General features: G+C 42.2%; 1 protein-coding gene across 1 annotated transcript in view; it reads right to left on the reverse strand.

The window, feature by feature from the left end:
- Positions 1-276: 276 nt before the first annotated feature.
- The window catches only part of NUP153 (nucleoporin 153), a gene marked incomplete in the record, with an annotated part of 2,476,866 nt that continues 2,449,585 nt past the window's right edge, over positions 277-27,557 (reverse strand). Inside the window, 1 exon segment of the mRNA XM_044065729.1 lies at positions 277-1,369. Coding sequence (XP_043921664.1) covers positions 1,309-1,369 — 61 coding nt within the window.

Genomic DNA, 27,557 nt, shown 5'->3' on the forward strand with positions numbered 1-27,557 from the left:
AGGAAGCCCTAAAAATTAAATGGCAAAAGAAGGCACACCAATCTCTTGACTGTAACAATGATGAATGAATATGTAAGGAATGAAGCTGTCTACAAATGACCAGAACAGATACCAAATCCAACATTTTGGAAGACCTGGCTGTAAACTTCCCAACTATTTTTACGTTAAACCCCCATATTTTTTTTTTAACAAAACACAGCATGTATATAAAAAATGTATCAAAAGTGTAACCTTCAGGTAAGATTTCGGAAGAAATAAGTTATAAATATGCACCAATATTTCACAATTTTTATTGATGGCATTTCTGCCCACTTTTAATTTGTTAATCATACAGTAATAAACATGGCTTTAATAGTAAATTGCTTTCCTTGTTATCCAAAGTCACCACAGTCCATTTAAACAAATATAAAAAATATATACTCAATACTTTGTACAATACTGGTTTTGGTCCAAACAAAAGTGGATCAGAATAGCCAATAATTTCTAACTTTAAAGAATTTCCAATTTTCTTTAAAGATTCTCTTAAATGGATTTAGGCAACTTTGAATAATAAGACTTACATAAAATCTAATGGACAGTGCTGAACAAAATATCTGCTATTAACAAAAAAATTAAAATTTCAATTCACAGAGTCAAGATTATGCTGAAGAATAGCAGGTAAACAATGAAATCATACTGTATTTACAAATTTTGTAATAAAATTATGCAACAAATGGGACATATTGGGAAAGAAATACATAAATATCTAGTAATGCAGAGAACAAATCTAGGAATTTTCTGCATGGGTCATTTCTCAATCAGCCCTCTTTGATAAAAAAAAATACTTACATGCACAACATACATCCAACCATCTCACTCAGCAGGTATTCAATCACTTGCAACACACACTGCCAGTACAGATTTGCTCATCCTGGTAATCAATCATTCATCACCAACACATGATAATCTATACAGAAATGACCACTGGTAACAATTACAATTTGGATGCATCATTAATTATCTAGTGGTGCCAATGAAGAGGTACTAATTAACAAAACCATTCACTGTGCAGGACACTTGTACAATCAGACTACGCCAAGTCTGTTACAAGAATTGCTGGGATCTAAAAACTGAGTGACAAACAGGAACTTTTTAGTCTTGCAAAGCGTCCTCACCAACTGGCAGTATCCACGTCTGATAAAAACTTGTCTGTGACCTCCAAAGACCTTGGGCAGCTATAACTTGGGAAAAGTCTAAAATGAGGTACATGGTGATGGAGGACACCAGTTGTATTTTTGTAGAACATTCTCTTCCATAACATCTATTATTCTATTTTCTGCGTCGAACTGCAGTCTTTATTTTCCGACCAGAGGTAGAACAAGGTACTTTCCTTAACATAAATTAAAATATGTTATTAACAGAAACATCGGCACACCAGAAGACATGTTTTACTATAGTAATGTCTAAAGCCAACCAATATACAAAAGTGCAGTATATACAAGCATGTAAAATGTGCATGATTAGTTTTAGCCATCCTCTATATTACATTTACTACTAACCATTATGTATTTATATAATTAACAGGCTTTCAACAGATTCAAGCAGGCCACCTATCACCTGGTAGCAACATTTCCATGGCAGTGTCTACAGCTGATGGTTGCTCAAGCAGCACTACGCATCACAGACAGAATATTAGTGCATTCATTCTATCTGTTACTCCCTGTATAAGAAGCCTTTAGTGAACACAACCCTCAGATAGGGACAAAATTACCAAAGTAACAAATAGAAGAAATAAAGAAAATGCAGTAACAAAAACAAGATGATCATGGGGGATGTGGGAAATTTAACTTTATAAAGGAGGATCATCTCTCAGAAACTATCAGGGAATTTGTTTTACAGACTTTTCTCTTCCTCCTTAACAGAATCTCAGCACTTCAGAAAAGTAATGTCACTCCAAGTGTGACTTGCATAACATAAAACCAATGTGTACACACTGACCAAAATAAGTATAAGAAAAAGTTAAAGTATACTTGTCGAATATAATTAACCACACAGTAAATGAAATTACAGTTGCACCTACCTGCTCAGATGTACTGGTCCTACCACCTTTCCAAAGCTGTTACTTCTTGTAAAGGCTCATGCTGGTCTTGTACCTGTTTAGGTACTGATGATGATAGCACAACACTCCTATATAAAACCAGTGCTGGCATGTTCCCTCTCTCCATCTCAAAGTACAACAGTTTTGAAGGGATAAGTGTACTTACAGAAGACAAACACCTAGTGATGTCATATGTGACTGGTAGGTGAAAGTAATTATAACCCTACTATAACAAACTTACAGGATTGCCATAAATAAGTGCCCCATACTTGTATACCATAACAACAACAAAGGGAAGAATGAGGAAGCTTTGTTGTTACTGTGGTCCTGTCCTTAAAGATGTACTGTTATGGTAACTGTTACACAAGGCTTCAGCGGGGAAAAAGTACAGTTGTGTAAAATCTTACCATAACAGTAGATGTCCTCTTCACTGTTGCAGTATTCTTTGCAATTGGGATTCCCTGCCTAAGCCAGCCCGTCTGGCCAGCATACCAAAGCCTTAGGTTGTAAAAGGGATGTCGTACATAACAGATCATACATATGCACCCTGTGCCTGGTGTAGGTTATAAAGGTGATGTACCATCCTCAGAACTAAAAAAGCCCCAGGAGGAGAGTCAGTCCAAGGGAAACTAGGAAACATATACATCCATAAGGAGAAAGAAAACGGGGAGGAGGGAGAGAGTGAAAACTGCAACAGTGAAGAGAAGGAACTCTGTTTAGATTTTACACAGTTGTACTATATCCTTCTATATCACTGTTGCAATATTCTTTACAATAGGGACAGTACAAAAGCTCAGGAAGAATGTTCAGAGGAGGCAGGCTCAGCAGAGGCCTCAAGAAAGCCATAAAGGATAGCCCTTGTAAATCCAGCTGTGGCCCTAGAAACAACTTTCAACTTACAGTGTTTGGTAAAGTATGTACAGAAGTCCAAGCAACTGCCTCAAGAATTGAATTGGTATCCAAATCTTTGAAAAAAGCACCAGAAGAAGCCACAGCCTTGGTAGAAAGAGTCTTAACAGGAGGAGGAAGGCTTTTCCCCATGAAAAGAGTAACAAAAGGAAATGGCTTTAGAAATCCAGGTAGAAATGATTTGCTTAGAAAAAGCCAAACCTAAAGACCTAGGATAAAAACAAACAAAAAGCTGCTCAGATTTACAAATGACTTTAGTTTTATCCCAATATCATCCGAGTTGTCTATGCAAGCTCAAAGTGTGAAGAACTTTCTCACTAGCAGACTTTGGAGAAGGGAAAAAGTGGAGAAATGAACACACTGATTAACAACCTTTGGCATAAAAGAAGATTAGTACAAAGGGACACCCTATCCTTATATATAAAAAAAAAAAAAAAAAAGGGGGGGGGGGGAGCAGCCATAAGTGCCTGCAGCTCAGACACAAGTCTGCCTGATGTAAGGGCCAAAAGAACAAGTCTTTCGTTCTAATGTAAGGAAGCTGAAGCTGCAGGGTCAAAAGTAACCAGAGTCAATTTTTCCTGGATAAAATTAAGATCTCAGGAAGGAGGAATAGATTTCCTGGGAGGACTAATATGAAGGATGCCTTTAAGAAATTCTTTCACCTGGAATCTAGAAGCTAAAGGAGGAGCCAAAGACAGACCAGCAGAAATGGTTAAAAGAAGAGTATGCCAAACCCAGCATTAAGCAATTCACACAAAAGAGATTACCAAAGGAACTTCCACAGAAAGTGAATCCAGGTTACAAGAAAGACAGCAGCCAGAATATCTCTTCCATTTGGATAAATGAGATTTTCTGGTAGTGGGTTTGCTGGCCTCCTGCAGAACCCGGAGCATGTCCTCAGAAAAACAAATGTGCCTAAAGGGGAGCAAAACCATATCACCCACAATGTCAGCTGAAGAGTAGACAAGTGGGGATGGGTGAGACACCCCTTGTCTTGCGAGAGTACATCCAACCCTGTGAGGTAACTTGTGATGACTGTCCTTGGCTAAATGCAGAAGAGGAGAGAACCAATGCTGTCTGGGCCAAAAGGGAGTCACCAACAAGATTTTGGGAGCACACTGTTCTATCTTGAACGGTTTGAGAGGAAGGGGGGGTGGGAGGCATAAAGAAACATTCCTTTTCAGGATAGGGAGGGCATCCACCTTCCAAGCTAGAGGAGATAGGACTCTGCAGCAAAAAAGACAGGAAGTTGTCTGTTGAGAGGGGAGGCAAAAAAAATCTACTTGAGGAGTTCCTCAATGGTGGACAAAGTCCAGAAACACATCTCTGTGAAGCATCTGCTCATGAGTTTGTGTTATGCACCTGCTCAGATATTCTGCCACAATATTCTGATCTGTAGGAATATAAACAGTCTAAAGAGTCATCTGATACTGGGGACAGCTAGATCACAAAACTGAAGAGGTAGTCTGCACAAGACTTTTTCCCACCTTGGTTGTTGACGTACCACATCACTGTGGTATTGTCTGTGAAGATTTTGAGGGGCCCTGGTAGGAAAAGAGAATGAAAAGCCTGAAGTACTATGAGAAGACGTCTCATCACTTTGATAATGAAATGGTCCTTTTGACAGAGGGACCAAAGGAGGCACCCGAAAAAAGTTCATGAGTGGGGACTGAAGGTTGAAAAGGTAGTCCTGGGTTGAGGGACAACCGATGAACCCACCAGTGAAGTTCCAGTCTGAGGCATGGGAAAAGTGGAATCAGAAAATCCAAAGGATGAGAATACTGAAGCCAGACCTAATCAATTGAGCTTTCTCATATGAAGCCTGGCTAGAGGAACATAGGAATGGTGGAAGCCACGTACCCCAGAGCCCTGAGAAGCACTCTGGCCAAAATGTAGTCCAAAGGATTTGGAATTGAAAGAATGCCATCACAATTAAAGCCTTGGGAAGAGGCAGATGCCATCACTAGAACAGTCTGGAGCCTGTACCCAAGAAACTCATGACCCTGTGAAGGAGTTAGGTATGACTTTTGGAAGTTCACTGTAAAACCCTAGGCTTTGCAGGAGATAAATAGCAAAGTGAAGATGCTGAAGTAAAGTGTCTGAAGAGGAAGCCTGAATGAGCAGGTCATCAAGATAAAGAAAGATCTGAAATGCCCCTCATCCTGCAAAAAGCAATCACAGGACTGAGGTATTTGGCGAAAACCCTTGTGGCAGTACAGAAGCTTGAAGGGTACAGCAGAGAACTGAAAATGCAAGGAAGAAACAGAGAAAAATAAAAACTTCCTGAAAAGGTGATGAATAGGGATATGGAGATAGGCATCCTTGAGATCCAGAGAAACTAGGAAAGCCTGAGGAAGAAGAGAAGGAAACAAGGTTTGAAGAAATAATATCCAGAAGAAAGGAACCTTCAAAAAGGCGTTGAGCTGACAGAGATCCATAATGGGTCTCCAGGTGCTTTCTTTCCTGGGAACTAGAAAAAGTTTGGAATAAAATCCCTTCCCCTTTTAAGGAGCTTGAACTTCTTGAATTGTTCCCCAAAACAAAAGTGTCTGAAGAACTTCTGGAAAAAGGGTGCGGTTCCTGAGGCAGCTGAGGTATACCCAAAAAGAGGGGACTTCCAAACCATGTAGTACCCCTGACAAATAACAGAACCCAAGAATCCTGAGTGCTCTTTAATCAAACTGGAAAAGACAGGGAAAGATAAATGTGACTGAGGAGAGAGGAACAAGGATAGTCAGGCAGAACCTGGCTTGTCTGGAAAAGGAGGCTTCTGAGCTGCAGTAGTCTTGAGTAGACTTAAGCAGGATGAGCCCTTCTACCATACTTTTTACCTTTTGGTGGAGGGCGAGACTGTCGGTGGACAAAGGCAGGTTTAGTATGGCAATTCCTCTGAAACTTGGGAACAGGCAAAACAAAAATGTTTCAATCCTGCAAAGTCTTACCCTTTTCCTGAAGGGACTTGAGCTCAGCAGTAGTATCAAAGTGATGTTTATTATCTAGAGGTGCATCCATCAGCTTAGCGTTAGTATTATCAGGCAACGGCTGATGGCGAAGCCAGGAATACATCCTCAACACAGAACAAAAAGCAGCAGCTCTAGATTAGGCATCAGCTGCATCACAGCTGCATTTAATAGAATGGCAAGCAACTTGAGAAAATGACCCTACTAAAGAAAGAGCTGAAGATTTACCTGCAGAGTCAGAAAGATCTGAAATAACATGGCAGGCCTGAAAGAGAACAGCCAAAACACATCTGGTCATGTGTGTCTGGTAATTCACAGCACTAAAGGCCAGGGTAGCAGCAGTATATACTTTCTTAGCCAACCTCTCCATAGTTCTGCTGTCCTTGTCAGAGGGAAGCAGCTTTATAGAAGGTAAAAGCTTACATGGTTTATCAGAAGCAACAGAAACAAAAGGGCCAGCAGAGGGACACTTGTAAAGAAATTTGCAATCCTCAGGCACCTTACAAAACAATCAGGTTTCTTAAGAGCTGGGGGCTGACAGGAGCATGAGAAGCTGCAGAAAAGGTGTCTAACAAGGCAACAAGAACAGGAGGGACAGCAGAGGGCTTGGAAGACTCCAAAATTTGAAGAAGTTCATAACACCTCTGCTGGACTTCTGAGACCTGGTTATAGTCCATCTTAAAAAAACTCCATCATATGAGAAACTATCACCAAGACAAATCTTCTCAAAAGGAGAATCAGGACTAATAGATTCTTCTTATTCAGAGGAGGTCCAAGGGAGAGGGAATCTGAGAAGAATAGGTCAAGGATTTGTCTTCAGAATACACATTCTCAATAGATGAAACCTGCTCCCTAACAGGAGTAGAACACCAAGGGGGAACAGGAACAGAAACCCCTGAGGGGGACTTCAAAGCCACAAGGACATTAAACAGATCCTGTGTGAAATCCTGCCATTCACATCGAGGATCCTTGGAAGCAGGAGAAAGATGCTTATTCTGCTTTTTTTTCAAGGGGATGTCCGCTCTAAAGATCTTAGGAGGCTCAGACCCTGGACGTCAATAAGCGTAGTGGGAATCTCCTCTCGAACAAGAATTTGCTGAACACCTGTAGTCCCTTCGGAAATAATTAGTTGTGGTTCCCTCTGAACATCTGAAATGGATGGATGCACAGCCTCCAGTGAAATGCGAGAAGCCTGATCCATGCTGGCCTCTGAAAGGGTCGCTGCAGAGGAATCAGACTGAAAAAACAGGCTGCTCTTGGGGACTTCACCAGCCTCAAGAGACATGTCCAGTAGAGGTGGTACTGCCGAAGAGTATAACTAAGCTTTCTTGGTAGTACTCGTTGCAGACGCCTGACCCTCAGGCCAGGACAACTCCTGCATGGTACCCCTAGTCAACAATTTAAGACACTGATTCTCTAAGTAAATGGCTAAAGAGGACAGAGGAAAGACGACCATGCAAGGTCTTTGGAACAAATGTCTGACAAATGGGACAAGATGGACTGTCCTGAGAAATACCCAAACAAAACAAACACTGCTCGTGATGGTCCTTATGGGGAATCTGTCTCCCACACTGGCATTTCCCCTTTCTGGATGACATGAAACCAACCACCACCCTTTCTGGATGACATGAAACCAACAACCACAAAAATAAAGGAAGCTAAGAAGAAAAAACAGATGGGGCACTCATCTGAATAGTGGCCTGGTAACCAGCAGACAAACAAATTTTCAGACTGATTGAAGATGGCATTTGGACTGGGAGCAAAAAGGTTCTGAGGTAAGTCACCTTTATGCCCTACGTCAGGTGCAGGAAGCTGTAATGTACGACATCCATTTTACAACCCAAGGCTTTTGTATACTGTTTGGACTTCAGGCTGTCCTAGGCATGGAATCCCAACTGTAAAGAGCACTGCAACTGTGACATAGAAGGAAGTCTGTATTTGTGGTAGTCAAACACACAGCACTGTCAAATGTGATCTGTATGTAAATACTGATATAACAATAACAGCAAAACACAAGTGTCCCATATCTAAACACCCAAGTACCAAAAAAGTGGGAGGGGAGAAGCTTTATTGTTAGTGACTCCCTCCATGATCTGCTGTTAAGGTAAGTCTATTACACCAACGTTGCCACACATCACCGTAAGAGTAAATTCTAATATATAAAGCTGGCACACCTGATTACTCCTGGCCTCCTTTAATACCTGCTGCACATCTTCAGAAAAAATAGTTCCCTAAAGGCAATAAAATTCTATCATGCAGGGAGTCAATTCAAGAAGCTGAAAGTTGGTATATCAAACAACCCCAGATATGTGAGAGTACATCCATTCTGTGAGGAAACTTGTGATAACTGCCCTTGGCTATTTTTAAACGGGAGAACCACTGTTGCATGGGCCAAAAGGGGGGGGGACCACAATTATCTTGACAGTGCTTCTGAAATTTCACAGAAAAACATTCCTGTCCATGGGAATGAAAAGGCATCCTTTTTGTAAAGGGAGTCGTGTAGAAAAATTACTTTAACTGTCTGTTGTGAATAAAGTAAACACATCTACATGAGGAATTCCCCAAAACTGATCAACTCCAAGAAGATCCTGGGTTCAATCTCAGTTCATGGGGGTCTGTTAAGGTCCTTCTCAACTTGTCAGCAACATTTTGCCCTGATGGAAAGTAGCATATAGGGATAGAATGTAACAGTTACTAAGTCTCAGACTACTATACCACAGCTACTCTGCAAAAGGGCAGGATCTGGTTCTCCCCTATTTATGCAGTACATCAATGTGGTGCTGTCTGTGATTACTCGTAAAGGGCTTGCAACCCAAAGATGATTTGGACACTCAACAGCATTTACCAGAGCCAAAATTTCTTTGATTTTTTTGTGCTTCAGTCTGTCCTGCTTGTGCCACAGACCAGAGCTTACACCCCCTTAGATACAGCTCCCCAAGCAGTTGTAGGCATTTATGGCTACAGACTGAGCAGGAGCTGGAAGGGAAAAGGGGATACCCGGGTTGAGAGATGATATATCCAAATCACCAGAGTAACTCCCGTCTTACAAATCCCGGCACTGGAATAAGAAAGTTTAAGGGACAGTAATGCTGGGTCCCAGACTGATCTGAGGAACCACTTGTTTTTTCTTCATGTGAAGTCTGCCCAAAGAAATCATGAGAAGTGTACAGGCCACAAGATCCAGAATCCTGATACACTCCCTAACATATGTAAGAGATTAGTTGGAGAATATCAGAAATTGATCCTTGTAAAATTCTACCTTGTCCCGAAGGAGTGTCATCATGAGGGATATTATCCAGGAGGCATCCCAGGAAAAACTATCCTGTAAGATGAAGAAAAATAAGACTTCTGTGTGTTCACCTGATACCACAGACTAACAAAAAGTTTTTCTTACCCAAGCTTAATATTCTTGACAAGTTGTAAAAGAATCTGCAAATATAAGGCAAACATCCAAATATGAGAAACTGTGAATGCCTTGCACCCTGTAATCAGGGCAGTCTTAACAGCATTACTAGCCCCCAGGCAAAGCAGTGCACTGGGGCCCCTACCTACCCAATCACTCACAGGCTTAAAAATGAAAATGGCTGATAAAATTAAACATATATTTATTGATACTTCCAACAAAATCAATGTTTAAACATTAAAAAACATGTTGTACAGCAAAGATTAGTCAACAAACATTTGAACAATATAACATGGGCCTTGAAAAACAAACATTTCAACAAATTAATGATACTACAACTAGTAAACCATACAGATGCAGATGACACAGTATGAAAGGATTATAATAATCAAACATATAACTGAACCGGATAAAAAAAGGATCAACAATCCATCTACATACTGTGGAAGTACAACCCACAGCCTTCTTCATCAAAAGCAAGTACACTATCTGTTGTGCTACTAGCAAATGTTTTTAAATACTTTAGCATAATAGTGATATCATTTGCTAAACAGTCGCACATTGTAAACAGACTTGGCATAAGCAGCACTAAACTTCTCGTCCCTTGAAGCTCTCAGCTACTTGTAAAATGCACTTGATACTCAACCATATCTCTCAACTTTGTAGCACAAGAAATCTGGAAAAAGCCAAGTTATTGGGGTGGGGTGGGGTGAGGAGATAAAGGTGCAAGAAAAAAAAAAGACCACCACCTAAATGGCTGTCATTACTGTATTTAGTGAATTCAGTCCTCACTGATTTGCCAGAAAACCACAAATTTTAAGAGGTACAGACCAAAAGTATGATCCAAAAATTCAAAACATTCTGTGAACATCTGGACAGCTATGCACTCACCTTCTTGAAACAAAAGTGGTGGTAGGGGTTGGGAATTCAGGGTTTGAGTCTGAGCAAAGTAACACTAACTAGGAGTTATCCCTGACTGGGGCATTTTACTTACACACACACAGACACACACACAAAATCCAGACACTTACTTGGTGAAGTAGAAAGTACAGTTGTGTACACTTGCCATAAATGTAGATGTTCGAGTGTATTCACTGTTGCAGTCATTACATTTGGGTAATCTGCTGGCAGGTTGCCCTTAGTCGGCCTGAATAACAAAGTCTGGGGTCCTGCGTCAGTTGCTGTCTCCTCTTCCATGACATCAGGTCGTCAGGGGAATAAAACATGCAGCCGATGCCATTTTATTCAGTTTTTCTTGCCCCAGATGTCAGGTGCCGCCCCAAATGGGGAGCAAAAAAAAATTATATATATATATATATATAAAAATAAATAAATAAACAAACAGCAATATAAGAAAATGCATTTTTAGCAACATAAACTTTACCTTCATCTAAAAGCAAATACACCACAAAGGCTATAGAGTATAGTGAAGGAAAGAGAAGTTATAGAAAAGGGGGATGGCGGGTGGGTAACCCGGACTGCAACTGGATTTAGAGAAGAGGCGCAAGTGATAATGCTTTGTGAAGGTATGAACAGAGCTCCAAGTAGCAGCTTCTAGAATGTCTTTGGTTGGAACTGCTCTGAGAAAGGCTGCTGAGGTAGAGGCAGCCCTGGTGGAATGTGACCTGATTCCCTTGGGTACAGGTTTACCATGATGCAAGTAGCAGAAACGAATGCAGTGGCTTATCCACTTAGGAATAGTCTGCTTTGATATAGCCTTCCCCTCTGATCCTGAAGTAAATGCTACCAGTAGTTGCTCAGACTTTCTTAGTCTGAGCAACTGAACCGGCAGTGATGTCATCTAGTAGGAACAGTGGTAATACAGCTACTACAAACTTGAGCACGCCACCACCCAACCAGCAGGCTCTAACAAGCCAAAGTGCTCCTAGTAACAATGGAGCTAGGCCGAAGATCATTAATGGTACATTGGACCGTTTTTTACCCCTCCCTATGAAATATCGAGGCGTCTCGACGACGCGCTCAAGCAGTCGAGGGCGGAGAAAAGGAAATTCTCCGGGGACAACACAGAGGTAAGGTGAAGAAGCAGGAACTAAATGGACTGATTTTCAACCTATCCAAATATAAACTGAATGACTCTGATGTGACTTTATTAAACAGGGGGGTCTCCTTTATTCCCTCCCAAGGTAGTGACCTTACTGAATTATTAACTGATGTACGCATGTTTGGTAAGTCCATTTCTTTGAAGTTGTTGTTTAACAATGATGGAGGGAGCTATGTTGGACCTAACTTTGAATACAAACGTAAAAGTATGTTTATACCTAGCATGCCTGCACGTGTAGAATGCTTTATACAACTGTGTGAAAAAGACTTTTATGCATACCTCTTGGATAAAAAGAAAAAAAGTCAATATTTTAACTTGAGCGCACAGGAAAGATGCGCTCTAAATAACCTTATGCATGATCCTGAGTTGATGATAAAACCAGCTGATAAAGGGGGGGGGGGTGTTATTAGATACGGATCAGTATAATTCTTTGATGTTAGAGCTGCTGGCTGACGACGAAACATACGTTGTGATTATGAAGGAGGATATAGAAAGAGTCATGAAAAGGGTCTATGATGAATTATATGACCTTCTTATGTGTAGACAGATTTCATATGAACTTTATGAATATTTTAATATTGAGCATCCAGTGATTCCACAGATTAAAGGCCTTCCTAAGGTACACAAGGGGGTTTTTCCACCGCCCTTGCGACCGATAGTAGCGGGACAAGGTTGGCTTACTGAAAATATATCTCGCTATTTGGAGGATAATTTAGGTCCTTTAGTTAGGAGCATACCTACAGTTCTGACGGATTCATATCAATTACTTAATGATGTGGATTCTTTAAAGTTAGAACCTGATTCTCTTTCTTCACTGGTATTAGTCACCCTGGATGTTAAAAATCTATTTACAGCCATACCCAACACCTATGGGTTGGAAGCAGTAAGAGAATTGCTGCATGCAACTGGTAGTTATACTAGTGATAAACAGGCCCTTATATGCACTTTGTTAGATGCAGTTTTACAAAATAATATTTTTATGTTCCAGGATATGTTCTATTTACAAGCATGGGGTGTCGCCATGGGCACCCCATGTGCGAACTCTTACGCGAACTTGGTGATGTATTATTGGGAGGAGGAACATGTTTTTAACACTGCATTCTTTCAACACGTCCTGCTATATCGTCGTTTTGTAGATGATATACTAATATTTTGGGATGGTGAGTTGAATTTGTTGAGAGATTTTGTCTCCTATTTAGAGACAACCACGACTTTTTTGAGATTCACTATGGAGGTTTCCTCCTCGGCAATACATTTTTTAGATGTGACCATTTGTAAAGATGGGATAGGACGGATGTTGACTTCGTTGTATAGGAAGACATGTTGGAAGAATGCTTTGTTGCATTTTGACAGCATGCATCCCCGTTATACTTTTTCTAATGTTGTTGAGAGTCAATATTCCAGGATCATTAATATTTGTACAGATCCTATTGATAGGTGTACACAGCTGGAGTATTTGAATAAACTACTTTGGGATAGAGGTTATACGGAGAGGATAATAAATAATGTAAAGGATTTGGTAGATACCAACCCTGAAGGTATAAGGCATAATTATTGTCGAGTTTATAATAAAAGGAATGAAGGACATAAGGTGGAAAGCTCAAAGCGAATGGTCTCTAAAATAGATCGATTAGCTATCACGATCAGATATACAAATGATAACATGAAAATTGTAGAAATAATCAAGAGGAATTGGAAAGTGTTGCTGTTAGATAAACGTGTTTCGGATGTAATAGGATGTACCCCAAGATTTAGATATAGGAATAGTAGGAATTTGAAGAGGTGACTATGTTCAGAGAAATGCAATGGGTGTTTGACTGAAGTCAGACAGGTTCTAGACTATGGAACATACCCATGCAATAGGTGTAATGTGTGTAGGTTTATTTCAAAAGAGCAGGAGTTTATACATCCCTGTATGAATTATGTTTTTAAACCCAGATTCCATGCATCTTGTAGTAGTATAAATTTGATTTATTTAGCAACCTGCATAAAGTGTGCAGCTTTTTATGTAGATATGACGTCTAGGAAACTCAAGGACAGGATCTATAACCATATTTATGATATAAGAAAGATGAATTCCACCAATGCATTGGTTAAACATTGATATTAATTCTGAACATAGTTTTGAGTTTAGAGTGTTACAAATGGTTAAGTTAAATAAATGTGGGGGGGACAGGTTAAGCCATCTTGAATTAGTTGAGCTAGATTGGATTTTTAAATTGAAGGCTCACATTGAACCTGGGTCGAATCAATATGTCAGCATTAGGCCGGCTTTGGCTGCTCGTAGATAAATAGTTTATATGCATCATTTTTTATTATTTTTTTATATGCAATGTGTCTTAACATTTTCTATTTTTGTTAATAATCTAACTTAATGTTGTTCATGTACTTTTTATTAATTTTAATGAGGTTTTTACCTCCGCAATGCTGATGCACTTGATATAATTGATTGTTAGCAGCCGACATCAATCTATCAATTTGCTAATTTACTGAATTTTATGCTTTGTATATATGTGTGTATATATATGTGTGTATATATATGTGTGTGTGTATATATATATATATATATATATATATATATATATATATATATATATATATATATATATATATATGGATTTAGTTGCTATGTAAGTTAAACCTGAAGAAGCGTGTTTTATTGCACGTGAAAGCGCTTGTTCTATTAAATACTTCTTTATTTTAATACAAGCTTGAGTTTTGTTTTGTGGTTCGTGGTGGTCCTACTTTCATTTTCTTTTTCATCTAACTAGGAGTTATCCCTGACTGGGGCATTTTACTTACACACACAGACACACACACAAAATCCAGACACTTACTTGTTGAAGTAGAAAGTACAGTTGTGTACACTTGCCATAAATGTAGTGTATTCACTGTTGCAGTCATTACATTTGGGTAATCTGCTGGCAGGTTGTCCTTAGTCGGCCTGAATAACAAAGTCTTGGGTCCTGCGTCAGTTGCTGTCTCCTCTTCCATGACATCAGGTCGTCAGGGGAATAAAACATGCAGCCGATGCCATTTTATTCAGTTTTTCTTGCCCCAGATGTCAGGTGCCCCCCCCCCCCCCCAAATGAGGAGCAAAAAAAAAAATGTATAATATATAAATAAATAAATATATAAATAAACAGCAATATAAGAAAATGCATTTTTAGCAACATAAACTTTACCTTCATCTAAAAGCAAATATAGTGAAGGAAAGAGAAGTTATAGAAAAGGGGGATGGCGGGTGGGTAACCCGGACTGCAACTGGATTTAGAGAAGAGGAGCAAATGATAATGCTCTGTGAAGGTATGAACAGAGCTCCAAGTAGCAGCTTCTAGAATGTCTTTGGTTGGAACTCCTCTGAGAAAGGCTGCTGAGGTAGAGGCAGCCCTGGTGGAATGTGACCTGATTCCCTTGGGTACAGGTTTACCATGATGCAAGTAGCAGAAACGAATGCAGTGGCTTATCCACTTAGAAATAGTCTGCTTTGATATAGCTTTCCCCTCTGATCCTGAAGCAAATGCCACCAGTAGTTGCTCAGACTTTCTTAGGGATTTGGTCCTGTTTAAGTAGAATCTTAGTCATCTGTGTACGTCCAATGAATGCAGAGTCCGCTCCCCCTTGTTCTGCAGATTTGGGTAAAATGTTGGCAGGTGAATAGTTTGGTTAATAGCCACACTGGATACCACCCTTAGGCATAAAGGAAGGATTAGTCCTGAGGGACACCCTGTCCGGGTAAAATGTAATAAAAGGCTCCACCAGCCATGAGTGCCTGCAGTTCTGAAACCCTTCTTGCTGAAGTGATTGCCAAAAGGAAAACTGTTTTCCAAGATAAAAACTTTATATCCGCAGTAGCTGCTGGTTCAAAAGGAGGCAGCGTGAGTTTTTCCAGCACAAAGGTCCCATGCAGGAGTTGGCGATCTTCTGGGAGGCCTTAAATTTTTGGCCCCTCTTAAGATACTGTTTTAGCAGAGGATGAGAAAAGATGGGAGGCTCCGTGTTGCAATGGGCCAAGATGGCAGAAGCATGGATTTTTATTGAAGAGAAGGACAGGCCCTTGTCAAGCATCTCAGTCAAGTATTGTAAAAATCTGAAGGATATTTGGTTTTGCTGTGTCCGTTCCTTGTGCTTGGTTCCAAGCACAGAATCTCTTCCATTTATCAACATAAGATTTTCTAGTACTAGGCCTTCTGGCTTCCAAAATGACATCCATAACAGATTTACTGAGTGGTGGTGTTTGAAAAATTAGTTGATCAAGGTTCAGAGTTTGGAGCCGAGTGTGCGGAATTTGATTGTTCTGCTGAGATAGTAGATGAGGTATTTGAGGCAAGTTCCAAGGAGGGAGTTGAGACATATTCCTTAGAATTGGGTGCCAGTGCTGGCAAGGCCAGTCTGGAGCAATTACGATCATTTTTGGTTTTTCCTGTCTGACTTTTAGTAAGACCTTGGAGAGAAGAGGCAGAGGGGGAAAGGCGTAGACTGATAGGTTTTTCCAACTGAAGGATAGGGCATCCACTTTCCATGCTTGTCTGTGATGAGTCCTTGTGAAGAATTTGTCCAGTTGATAATTTTGGGGAGAGGCAAAAAGATCTGTCTGGTCGCCCCCATTTCTGTCACCATGCTGAGGACTTGTGGATCCAGTTTCCACTCGTGCGGGTTCATAAGATTTCTGCTTAGGTCGTCTGCCTGAATATTTTGCTTTCCTGGCAGGAACTGAGCTAGAAGATGTACTTGGTAAGTCAAGGCTGTGTTCCACAATGCCATGGCTAGTCTGCAAAGGGGGTAGGAATGTGTACCCCCTGCTTGTTTATATACCACATAACCGTGGTGTTGTCCATCTTTATCAGTAGTTGTCCTGGATGAAGTAAGTCCTTGAAGGCTGTCAGGGCATTCTGAACAGCTAGCATCTCTTTCTGGTTGATATGCAGATGCATTTGTTTTGGGCTCCATATGCCCTGAATGCATCTCCCTGCCAGGTGCCCCCCCCCCCAAGCATAGTCTGATGCGTCTGTAGTTAGGGTGGCAGAGGGCAGAGTGAATGACGGTCCCTTGTTTTGGTGACATGTCTCTTCCCACCAAAGAAACTCCTGTTGTAGGCAGGGAATGAGAGGAATCATTGTATCCAGACTGTGACAATGTTGACTCCATAAACTTTTCAGGTACCACTGAAGTTTCCTCATATGCAGTCTTGCATATGGAATTAGTAGAATGCAGGATGCCATGATCCCCAAAGCCTGCAGAATTTGTCTTGCAGATAACTGGGTTTTTGTTGCCATCTGTTTGAAGTATGTAGTCAGTTGCCTTTGTTTGTCTGGCATAAGGTATGCCATCTGGGCAGTTGTATTCAAGCTTGCCACCCAGGAATGTAATTTTTGAGAGGGTACCAGTTGTGATTTCTTTTTGTTGTGTACCCTAGGCATGTTAGAAGCCTTTTTACAAATGCCAGATGTTGAAGTAGAATGTCCTTGTTCTCTGCTTGAATGAGACAGTCGTCCAAGTAAGGATACATTACTAAGCTTCTTTGTCTGCAAAATGCAATCACTGGTGCCAAGCACTTTGTAAAGACCCTGGGCACAGTAGATAAGCCAAAGGGCAGTGCAGAGAATGGGTAATGCATAAAACCTGCCTTGAAGCGAAGGTATCTTCTGCACGATTCCCTTATTGGGATATGCAGGTATGCCTCAAGTCCAGGAATCACTAACCAAGCGTTCTTGCCCAGCATAGGAAGTAGCTGTTGTAAAGTCAGCATTTTGAATTGTGGAATGTTCAGGAACCTGTTCAAAATCGATAAGTCCAGTATTGGACACCAGGCATTGTCTTTTCTGGGTACCAAGAACAGTCTTGAATAAAAACCTTGTCCTTTTTCCTGTTCTGGTACTGGTTGAATAGCCCCCATATCCATGAGGGACGTTAACCTGTTTCTGAGCCTCTGCCCATTGATTTTGTGGCAGATCTGGCCAACCGTTTGGAATTGGCAAAGTAAGGAAATGAAATCTGTACCCGTGGGATACCCATGTTTAATATCCACTTGTCCTGGGTAATTAACTGCCAATTTTGCACATGAAGTGCTAATCCCCCCCCCCCCCAAGCGGGCTGCCAAAAGATAAGTGCTTGGTGATGGAAGAGGGAAGTCATTGAGACTGCTTACTGTAGGGTTGTGCTTTGTTTCCTCCAGATTTGTAGGTGGAGGCACTCCATTGCTTTGACCTGTAAGAACCCTGTGATTGGTATCTAGAGTCTTTTGAGCGCCTGGATTTGCCCTGAGAGGCTCTGTTGGACACAGGAAAGGACCAATTTTTAGTAGGCCAGTGCCTACTGAAATCTGGGTGGATGCACTTGTAAGAAATCTTTTACAGTTTGCATAGCTTTAGCTGTCTTCCATTTTCTTTAAAACCTCTTCTGCCTTATTACCAAACAGAGTATCATGCTGTAAAATGGCATCCAACAATTTAGCTTTAACATGATCCGGCAGATTTTGCTCCTTGAGCCAGGCATGCCTTCTAATCACAGATCCAGTAACTGCGGCCCCGCAAGAGTCCTCCAAGCAAAACCACATTGCAAAGTATGCTTTCCAGCCTGTTCTGCATGCAATAATTCCTGTATTTCTTTATTTTCCACACAATCAGAAATCAACATAATTTTCTGTTTCAAGCAGCCCATAACATTCTGTTGATATTTAAGCATATGAAACTGGCAGTTTAAGGCCCTAATTGCCAAGGTTGCAGATGTATAAACCTTTTTCCCCCATCTATCCAGAACCTTGGAATCTCTATCAATGGGTGTTGGATTTTTGGCTGTAGAGGCCTTTTCACCTTTGGAACCCTGTGAGATAGTTTCAGGATCAGCAGCAGGATTTTTGAATAGAAATTTGTGGGAGTCAGGAACCCTGTAATATCTGTCTGGCTTACTAGGAGCCGGAGTTAGGGAATCAGGAGCCGTGCTTGATTCCGAAAACACATCATCAACAATGTCTAATACAGGGGGTATAGCCAAAGGCCTATGCTGAAGAAGAAGGAAATCCCTAAGCCTCTTTTTTGATTCAGAGAAATCCTGACTCTCCCAATGAAAATGTTCCCGTAAAGTATGCAAGGTTTCTCCAAAAAAATAATCCTCAGGAGGAGATGCAGATGGGATGGATTCTTCTGCATCTGAATCCTCAAAGGGTGGTATAGAAAATTGCTGATCAGAAGAGGAATCAGAAGAAATAGAAACCTGATCTGAAGACTCATAGGCAGTGTCTTGCCTAGGCCTCTTTGCAGGGAGGGGGGTTGGGAACCTCCTGATCAAGGTAATAAAGTCCTCAGCCATTTTGATCATCTGTTTTTTAGGCATAGGGGCCCAAGCACGTGGCTCATGCGTCGTTTTTTTTAGACTTGGAAGTTGTTTTTGATTTTCTTTTTGAAGCTGGCATCGGTTTTATATAAAAATGTTGAGGCCTGAAAATACCCTCAGAAGCCAGTGCCTGTTCAGAGGCTCCGGACATATCCAAGGGAGAGACATCCGCAGGTTCAATACTCAGAATCCCGCGGCATTCCGGACTCTGCATGGGTCTCGGTAGAGGCCTGCGACTCAAAAGTAGCAGGTATCAGGGGCTGCGAAAGCACCTCACTGAGTACCGGTGACTGGCTTAGGAGAAGCTTAGCTGGTTTTGGACCTCAACGGTCTCTCTCTGTCTTTTTCTTTGCGTTTTTTGTGAACTCCAGTAGTTGGATTGCTATCCGATGACATTTCAGGGTAATTAAATCTGGATCCAAAATATTTTGAAGCAGAAATATACAGACGCTTAATAGTGCGTTGGTTAAATCTAGCACAAAACCGACAGCACAGCACGTTATGATCTGGGCCTAGGCAAGGAATACAGTACAAATAAAAATCCTTATGAGGTATTTGCTTCCCACAAGTAATTCAATTATTCACTTTTACTGACATCGGTAAGGAGCAAGAAAAAGTTTCCCCAACGGGGTACTTAGCTTTAATTGAAGACTTCGGTTCTGAAACTCGAATGCGAAAATTTCAGGAGTCGGACGACTGGCACTTGCGAAAGTACAGTTTTGTACCTACAATAAATGTAGATGTCCGATAGATATGCAACTGCAGTCATAACATATGGGATGTCCTGCCTCAGGCAGCCCTCGGTCGGACGAATTCCAAAGTCTGGGTCCGGCGTCGGCTGGTGTCGCCTCCTCTCCGACGTCACAACGGCTGGAGTATAAAGGCATCGGCCGACGCCATCTTCTTCAGTGTTTCTTGCCCCAGATGCCAGGTGCCCTCTTAGGAAGGCTAAATTTGGTAAATGGATAAAAATAATCCCAAACATGCACAACAGTAATAAACAGATACACCATAGGAGATACCCCCAGCTGAAGGGAAAAGGGGTAGGGACCCAAAAAGAAGGATACAGAGGGGTAGGAGGGTGGGAAAATCCGACTGCAGTTGCATATCTATCGGACATCTACATTTATGGTAGGTACAAAACTGTACTATGTCCTTCAAGAATGCAACTGCAGTCATAACATATGGGTTGAATACCATAGCCAAGCTGGGGGTGGATGGAACTATGATAAAGATGGTGTAGCTAAAATACCCTGCAGGACTGCCGAAGCAAAGCCTGCTCGGGATCTGGAGTATAAGGGCAGGTTGTAGTGCTTGGTAAATGTATGCACGGAGCTCCATGTAGCAGCCTCTAAAATGTCCTTTGTTGCCACTCCTCTTAGGAAAGCTGTGGAAGTGGCTATAGCTCTGGTGGAATGTGGCCTAATATTGGCTGGCACACCTTTTCCATGGAAAGAATAGCAAAATCTGATGCAATGTCCAATCCATTTTGAAATTGTTTGCTTGGAGATTGCTTTTCCTTATACTCCAGCAGCATAGGCTACAAACAGCTGGTCAGACTTTCTGGTGGCCTTAGTTCTGTCCAAGTAGTAGCGTAGTTGTCTGTGTATGTCCAAAGTATGCAGTAGTTTTTCCCCCTTATTTTGAGGATTGGGGAAGAATGTAGGTAGATGAATAGCTTGATTTAGAGACACCCTGGAAATTACTTTTGGCATGAATGTAGGATTGGTTCTTAGAGAGACTCTGTCTTGATGAAAAATGAGGAAGGGGGGCACTGCCATGAGGGCCTGTATCTCCGAAAAGTACAGTTTTGTACCTACCATAAATGTAGATGTTCGAGGATCCACATTGCTGCAGTCCTAACACTTGGGGTAGTCCGCTGTCCCAGTCGGCCCGAATACCAAAGTATATGGCTGACGTCGGTCAAGGCGCATTAGTCTGACGTCAGGACGTCAGGGTACAAATGCGCATGACCGACGTCATATCCTCAGTCTTTTCTTGCCCCAGATGTCAGAAGACCCTAAAAAGATAAGGCCAAAACCAAAAAACACCAAACACTCCTGCACCAAAAATATGTACAACATATACAAAATAACAAGAGTATAACCTCACCCACACAACCACCCCTAAACACAGAGGGGAAGGAGGGAGGGTAAATTGGACTGCAGCAATGTGGATCCTCGAACATCTACATTTATGGTAGGTACAAAACTGTACTATGTTCTTCATTCCACATTGCTGCAGTCCTAACACTTGGGTAGAATCCCAAAGCAGAGGTAAGGGAGGCTGGCAAATCATAAAGAAGCAGGAGCTGTCAACATGCCTTGCAAAATAGCTGTGGCAAAACCAGCCCTAGATTTAGAGTAGAGAGGAAGGTGGTAATGCTTAGAGAAAGTATGCACTGAACTCCAAGTAGCTGCCTCCAAAATATCCTTAGTTGCCACCCCCCTTAGAAATGCTGTTGAAGTGGCAGTAGCCCTAGTGGAATGAGGCCTAATCCCAGCTGGAATCTCCTTGCCATGATAGGAATAACAAAATACAATGCAAAACCCAATCCACTTAGAAATAGTTTGTTTTGACACAGGCTTGCCCTGAGAACTCAAAGCAAAAGAAACAAACAACTGCTGAGACTGCCTAAAATCCTTAGTCCTGCTTAAATAATAATGCAACTGCCTGTGTACATCTAAAGTGTGCAAAATCTTTTCCCCCTTATTTTGGGGATCTGCATAGAAAGTAGGCAAATGAATAGTTTGGTTTAAAGCCACACTAGAAACCACCTTAGGCATAAAGGAAGGATTAGTACGTAATGATACCCTATCCTTATGGAAAATCAAAAAGGCTCTACCGCCATAAGGGCCTGCAATTCAGAAACCCTTCTTGCAGAAGTAATGGCCAACAAAAAGCAGTCTTCCATGACAAGTATTTCAATTCAGCAGTAGCCGAGGCTCAAAAGGTTGTAGAGTAAGTTTCTCCAACACAAAATTGAGATCCCAAGCAGGAGTAGGAGCTCTACGTGGGGGTCTTATATTCTTTGCCCCTCTAAGAAATTGCTTGAACAAAGGATCACGAAAACAATGGTGGGTCACAATCATAGTGAGCTGAAATTGCTGCAGCATGAATCTTAATGGAAGAGAAAGACAAACCTTTGTCCAATAACTCAGTAAGATATTGAAGAGCCACACTCAAATTAGGCTCAGAAATCTCCAAATTCTTTGCTGTGCTCCAAAATAAAAATCTCTTCCATTTTTCTGCGTACACTTTCCTTGTACTAGGTCTTCTGGCTTCCATAATCACATTTAAAACTTGTTGAGGAAGTTGAGACCTGCTGTGTTTCAAAACAGAATATGCCAGGCTGTTAGATGAAGAGAGTGAAGCTTGACATTGAGCAGATGACCGTCCCTCTGAGACAACAGGTGCGGAATCAAAGGTAAAGGCCATGGAGGCTTCCTTACCAGACTCCTCAGTAATGGGTACCAGTGTTGCCGAGGCCAATCTGGAGCTACTAAAACCATCCTTGGCTTGTCTTGTCTGACCTTTAGGAGCACCTTTGGGAGAAGAGGCAGAGGTGGAAAGGCATACACATGAAGATTTTTCCAACTGAAAGAAAGAGCATCCACTTTCCAAGCTGTGTGATGAAACCCCTTTGTGCAAAACTTTGGCAGCTGGTGGTTTAGTGGAGAAGCGAACAGATCTATGTCTGGAGTTCCCCATGACACTGTCAATTTCCGAAATACATGAAGATCCAGTTTCCACTCGTGGGGATCCATGATTTGTCTGCTTAACACATCTGCTAAGGAGTTCTGTGCTCCGGCAGAAACCTTGCCTGAAGAGTTAGTTGCAAGCTGAGCGCAGTCTCCCATAAAATCATTGCTTGCCTGCATAACGGGTAAGAATGTGTTCCCCCTTGTTTGTTGATGTACCACATGACAGTTGTGTTGTCTGTTAGAATCAACACCTGCCCTGGAAGAAGTAACTCCTTGAAAGCCATTAATGCAAACTGGACTGCTAACATCTCCTTCATGTTGATATGTAGATGCTGTAGTCTGGCAGGCCACTTGTCTTGTATCCACTTTCCATTCAGATGAGCTCCCCAAGCAATGTCTGAGGCATCTGTCGTTAGAATCTGACTCGCCTCTGGCCGGGTCACAGAGAGTCCCTTGTTTAGGTGACATTCCTGAGCCCACCACAAAAATTCCTTTTGAATGCAAGGTATTATTTGAATGACAGTGTCCAAATCCTGGCAGTGCTGTGTCCATACATTTTTGAGATACCATTGCAGCTTCCTCATATGCAGTTTGGCATTGGGAAGCACCAGAATACAAGATGCCATGAACCCTAAGGCTTGAAGGACTGTCCTTGCAGTCAGCCAGGACTGAAGAGATAGTTGATGGAAGTAAATGGAAAGATTCTTTTGTTTGTCCGGGGTTAAAAAGGCCATCTGGGCTGCTGTATTCAGTCTCACACCCAGAAAGCACATGTCTTGAGAGGGTACTAGACTGGACTTTATTTCGTTCACAGAATACCCTAGGCATCTTAGCACTGCTATCACATATTCCAAATGCTGTAAAAGGTCTTCCTTTTCTTGAGCCAGAATCAGGCAGTCGCCCAAGTAAGGATAGATTTGTATTCCTTTTAGCCTGAAGTAAGCTATCACTGGAGCCAGAACCTTTCTGAATACTCTGGGCAGTAGATAAGCCAAAGGGCAATGCAGAGAACTGATAATGGGAATTCCCAGCTCAACGCAGATACTTCCTGCAACTTAGTCTGATAGGCACATGAAGGTAAGCCTCCTTGAGATCTAAAGTTACCATCCAGTGATCTTTGCCCAGCAGAGGTAAAAGCTGTTGTAACGTCAACATTTTGAACTTGGGAATGTCCAGATAAGTGTTGAGGATAGATAAATCCAAAATTGGTCTCCACGTGTTCCCCTTCTTTGGTACTAGGAACAGGCGAGAATAAAATCCTAGGCCCCTTTCTGGCACAGGAACCGGCTGAATGGCCCCTATTTGGAGTAACAGAGAAATTTGCTTGTGAGCCTCTTTTCTTTGTGGAGGAGGAATGTCTGGCATGCCTTTGAAAGGAGGCAAGGTATGGAAATAAAACCTGTAACCGTGGTGAACGATATCCAATACCCATCTGTCTTGGGTAATTAAATCCCAATTTTCTTTGAAAAGAGCCAGCCTTCCTCCCAAAGGTGCTGCCAGACGAGAATGTACTGGCAGCTGAAAAGGCAGGTCATTGGGTCTGTTTACGAAAGGACTGACCCCTGCCCTCACCAGAAGACTGAGCAGGTGAACTCCCTGTTCTAGGCCTAAAAGAACCTTGAGCTCTGCCCCTACCACGCCTAGACCTACCCCTAGACTGGGAATCATAAGCAGGATATGTCCATCCCTTAGTAGGCCAATTTCTACTAAACTTCGGAGGCTGAACCTGCAAAAAATCTTTAACAGTCTGCATAGACTTAGCCTTGTCCTCCATTTTCTTTAAAACTGCTTCCACAGGCGAACCAAACAACACGTCAGACTGTAATGGAGCATCCAAAATCCTTGTCTTAACATGCTCAGCTAAATTCTGATCCCTCAACCAGGCGTGCCTACGAAGAACAGAACCAGTGGCAGCCACCCTCGAGGAGGCCTGCACAGCATCAAAACCACATTGCAAGGAATGCTTACCCACCTGTTCAGACACATGAACTAAATCCTGCAACTCTTTACACTCAATACCTTCCGCCAGAGCATCCACCTTAGACTTCAATTGAGAAAGGAGATAATTTTGATATTTTAACATGTGAAACTGGCAATTCAAGCCCTCATGGCTAAAGTGGAAGAAGTATACACTTTCTTTCCCCATCTATCCAAAGCCCTTGCCTCTTTATCAGGAGGAACAGGATTTTTAACAACAGAAGCCTTAACACCTTTAGGCCCCTGAGAAACAGTTTCGGGTCTGCCCTAGGACTCTTAAAAGATACTTATGAGCTTCAGGCACCCTATAATACCTATCTGGTTTAACTGGGGCAGGAGGCAAAGAATCAGGGTTCAGGGAAGCCTCTGCAAAACATCTTCCACCACATCCAGAACAGGAGGTATAGCTAAAGGCCTATGCTGGGGTAAAACAAAATTCCCTAAGCCTCTTCCTGGAATCAGAGAAATCTTGACCTTCCCATTTAAAATGCTCCCTCATGGAATGAAGAGTCTCTGAAAAGAAAAATCCTCAGGAGGAGAAGCTGAAGGAGTAGAATCATCCACATCAGAATCAGAATAAGGAGGATACTCCTGCAAGTCTTCAGCCGAAGACTCAGAAGCCTCCGAACACTGCTCAAAACTCTCAAGCTCAGGTTCCACCCTAGGCCTCTTATCAGGAGGGGGCATAGAACCTCTAATCATAGTAATCAAATCTTCTGCCATTTTAAGCATATGTTTCTTAGGCAAAGATCCTGAAGAGCTAGGAGAAACCCCCACTGAAGTTAAACCTGGCCTGCCTTTCAAAGAAGCCTTGGAAACAGAAGGGGAGGCTCTAACCACCTTAGGAAGAGAGGGAAGAACAGCCACCTGAGAAGCCCCTTCAGCCTGGCCTACCTCCTGAGAGGACACATCCTGTAACAGTAAAGTCTCTCCCTGAGACTCCAAAGAAACTCCTGGCAGAACCTCCGGCTCCACTGAGCCTTCTAAAGAACCGACGTCCGGGACTGACGGTTCTTCCAACCTAGGCTTTGCTGCTTTGTCCTTGCGCTTTTTGGACGAAGCGGGCGGAGTATCCGACGGCATTTTATAATTACAACGCTTCCCAAAAACTAACCTGGCACAGTCTAACCTTCTCTTTATAGTGCGTTTGTTAAATCTAGCACAAGAGCGACATCCAACAACGTCGTGCTCAGGCCCTAAACAAGGTATACACAAGGTATGGTAATCCCTATGAGGTATCTGTTTCCCACAAGAAATACAGTTATTCACTTTTTCTGACATCCGGTTAAATACTGAGGCAAGGAAAAACCAAAATATTCCCCAACGGGGTACTTAGCCAACTTTGATTCGGTCTGAAACTCCGACTTCAGAAAATTTCAGAACGCCAACCTGCACTCGCAAAACTGCTTCTGCATCGGACCATGCGGCAAAAAAGACTGAGGATATGACGTCGGTCATGCGCATTTGTACCCTGACGTCAGACTAATGCGCCTTGACCGACGTCAGCCATATACTTTGGTATTCGGGCCGACTGGGACAGCGGACTACCCCAAGTGTTAGGACTGCAGCAATGTGGAATGAAGAACATCTCTTCTTGCAGAGGTGACTGCCAATAAGAAGGCCGTCTTCCATGACAGAAATTGCATTTCTGAGGTTGCTGCTGGCTCAAATGGAGGAAGAGTTAGTTTTTCCAACATGTAGTTGAGGTCCCATGCAGGTACTGACTGTTTTCTGGGAGGTTTGATATTCTTTATCCCTCTTAGAAACTGTCTTAGCAGAGGATGCGAAAACACTGGAGGGTCACAGTTGTATTTTGCTGAGATTGCTGTGGCATGAATCTTTATTGAAGAGTATGATAGTCCAGTATGAAATAGTTCTGCCAAGTATTCTAATATCTGAGGTATACTCAGTAATGCTGTGTCCTGACCCCCGTTGGCATTCCAGATCCTGAATCTCTTCCACTTGGCTGAATAGGTTTTTCTGGTGGAAGGTCTGCGTGCTTCCAGCAAGATCTCTTGAACAGATTTGGAAAGAGAGTTAGGTGTTGAAGTCATGGTAGCCTCCAGGCTGTCAGATGCAATGTTTTCAGGTCTTGATGTACAGTCCTGTAATTGTGTTGAGTTAGGAGCAGGGGCCATAGGGTCAGAGGCCATGGTTTGGTCCGAGTTATGGTCAATAGCAATGGGTACCAGTGTTGCCTTGGCCAGTCTGGAGCTATCAAGATGCCTGTTGGTTGTTCTGCTTTGATCTTCAGTATCACCTTGGTCAGCAGAGGCAGGGGAGGGAATGCATAAATTTTTAGAGAATTCCAGCTGAAGGAGAGAGAGCATCCGTTTTCCAAGCTAGAGGGTGGTGAGTCCTTGTGCAGAACTTTTCCAGGTGATGATTTAAGTGGGAAGCAAAAAGATCTACGTCCAGTCTTCCCCATGTCCTTGCCAGTTGAGAGAAAATGTGAGGGTGCAGCATCCATTCGTGTGGATCCATGAAATTTCTGCTCAGATTGTCCGCCAGTACATTGTCCTTGCCTGGTACAAAGTGGGATTGTAAATGTATCTTCAGGCTCAGGGATTTTTCCCAGAGAAGCATTGTTAGTCTGCAGAGGGGATAAGAATGAGTGCCTCCCTGCTTGTTTATGTACCACATGACAGTGGTGTTGTCTGTCCTTATTAGCAAATGTCCCTGTTTTAGTGATTTTTCGAAAGTCTCGATGGCATGTATCACTGCCAACATCTCCTTTTGGTTTATGTGCAGATGTCTTTCCTTTGGCGTCCAAAGATCTTGAATGCATCTGCCCTCCATGTGTGCCCCCCATCCATGGTCTGAGGCGTCTGTTATCATTTGGTCTGCTTGAGGTCTGGTGAAAGACATGCCTTTGTTTAGTTGACTGGCTTGAGCCCACCATAGAAATTCCTTCTGCAGACATGGAATAAGTGGGATTATGTCCTCTAGGCTGTTGTTGTGTTGAGACCATAAGTTTTTTAAATACCATTGCAGCTTTCTCATATGAAGTCTTCCCAAAGGTATCAGAAGGATGCAAGATGCCATAAAACCCAGGGCCTGCAGGATTTTCCTTGCAGTCAGCTGGGAAAGCTTTGCTAGGCCTTTGAAGTACTCCGGTAAATGCTGCTGTTTT

Source organism: Protopterus annectens, chromosome 3.part0 (genome assembly GCF_019279795.1).
Source record: "Protopterus annectens isolate FY-2018-M chromosome 3.part0, PAN1.0, whole genome shotgun sequence".
In the NCBI taxonomy this organism is placed as follows: domain Eukaryota; kingdom Metazoa; phylum Chordata; order Ceratodontiformes; family Protopteridae; genus Protopterus; species Protopterus annectens.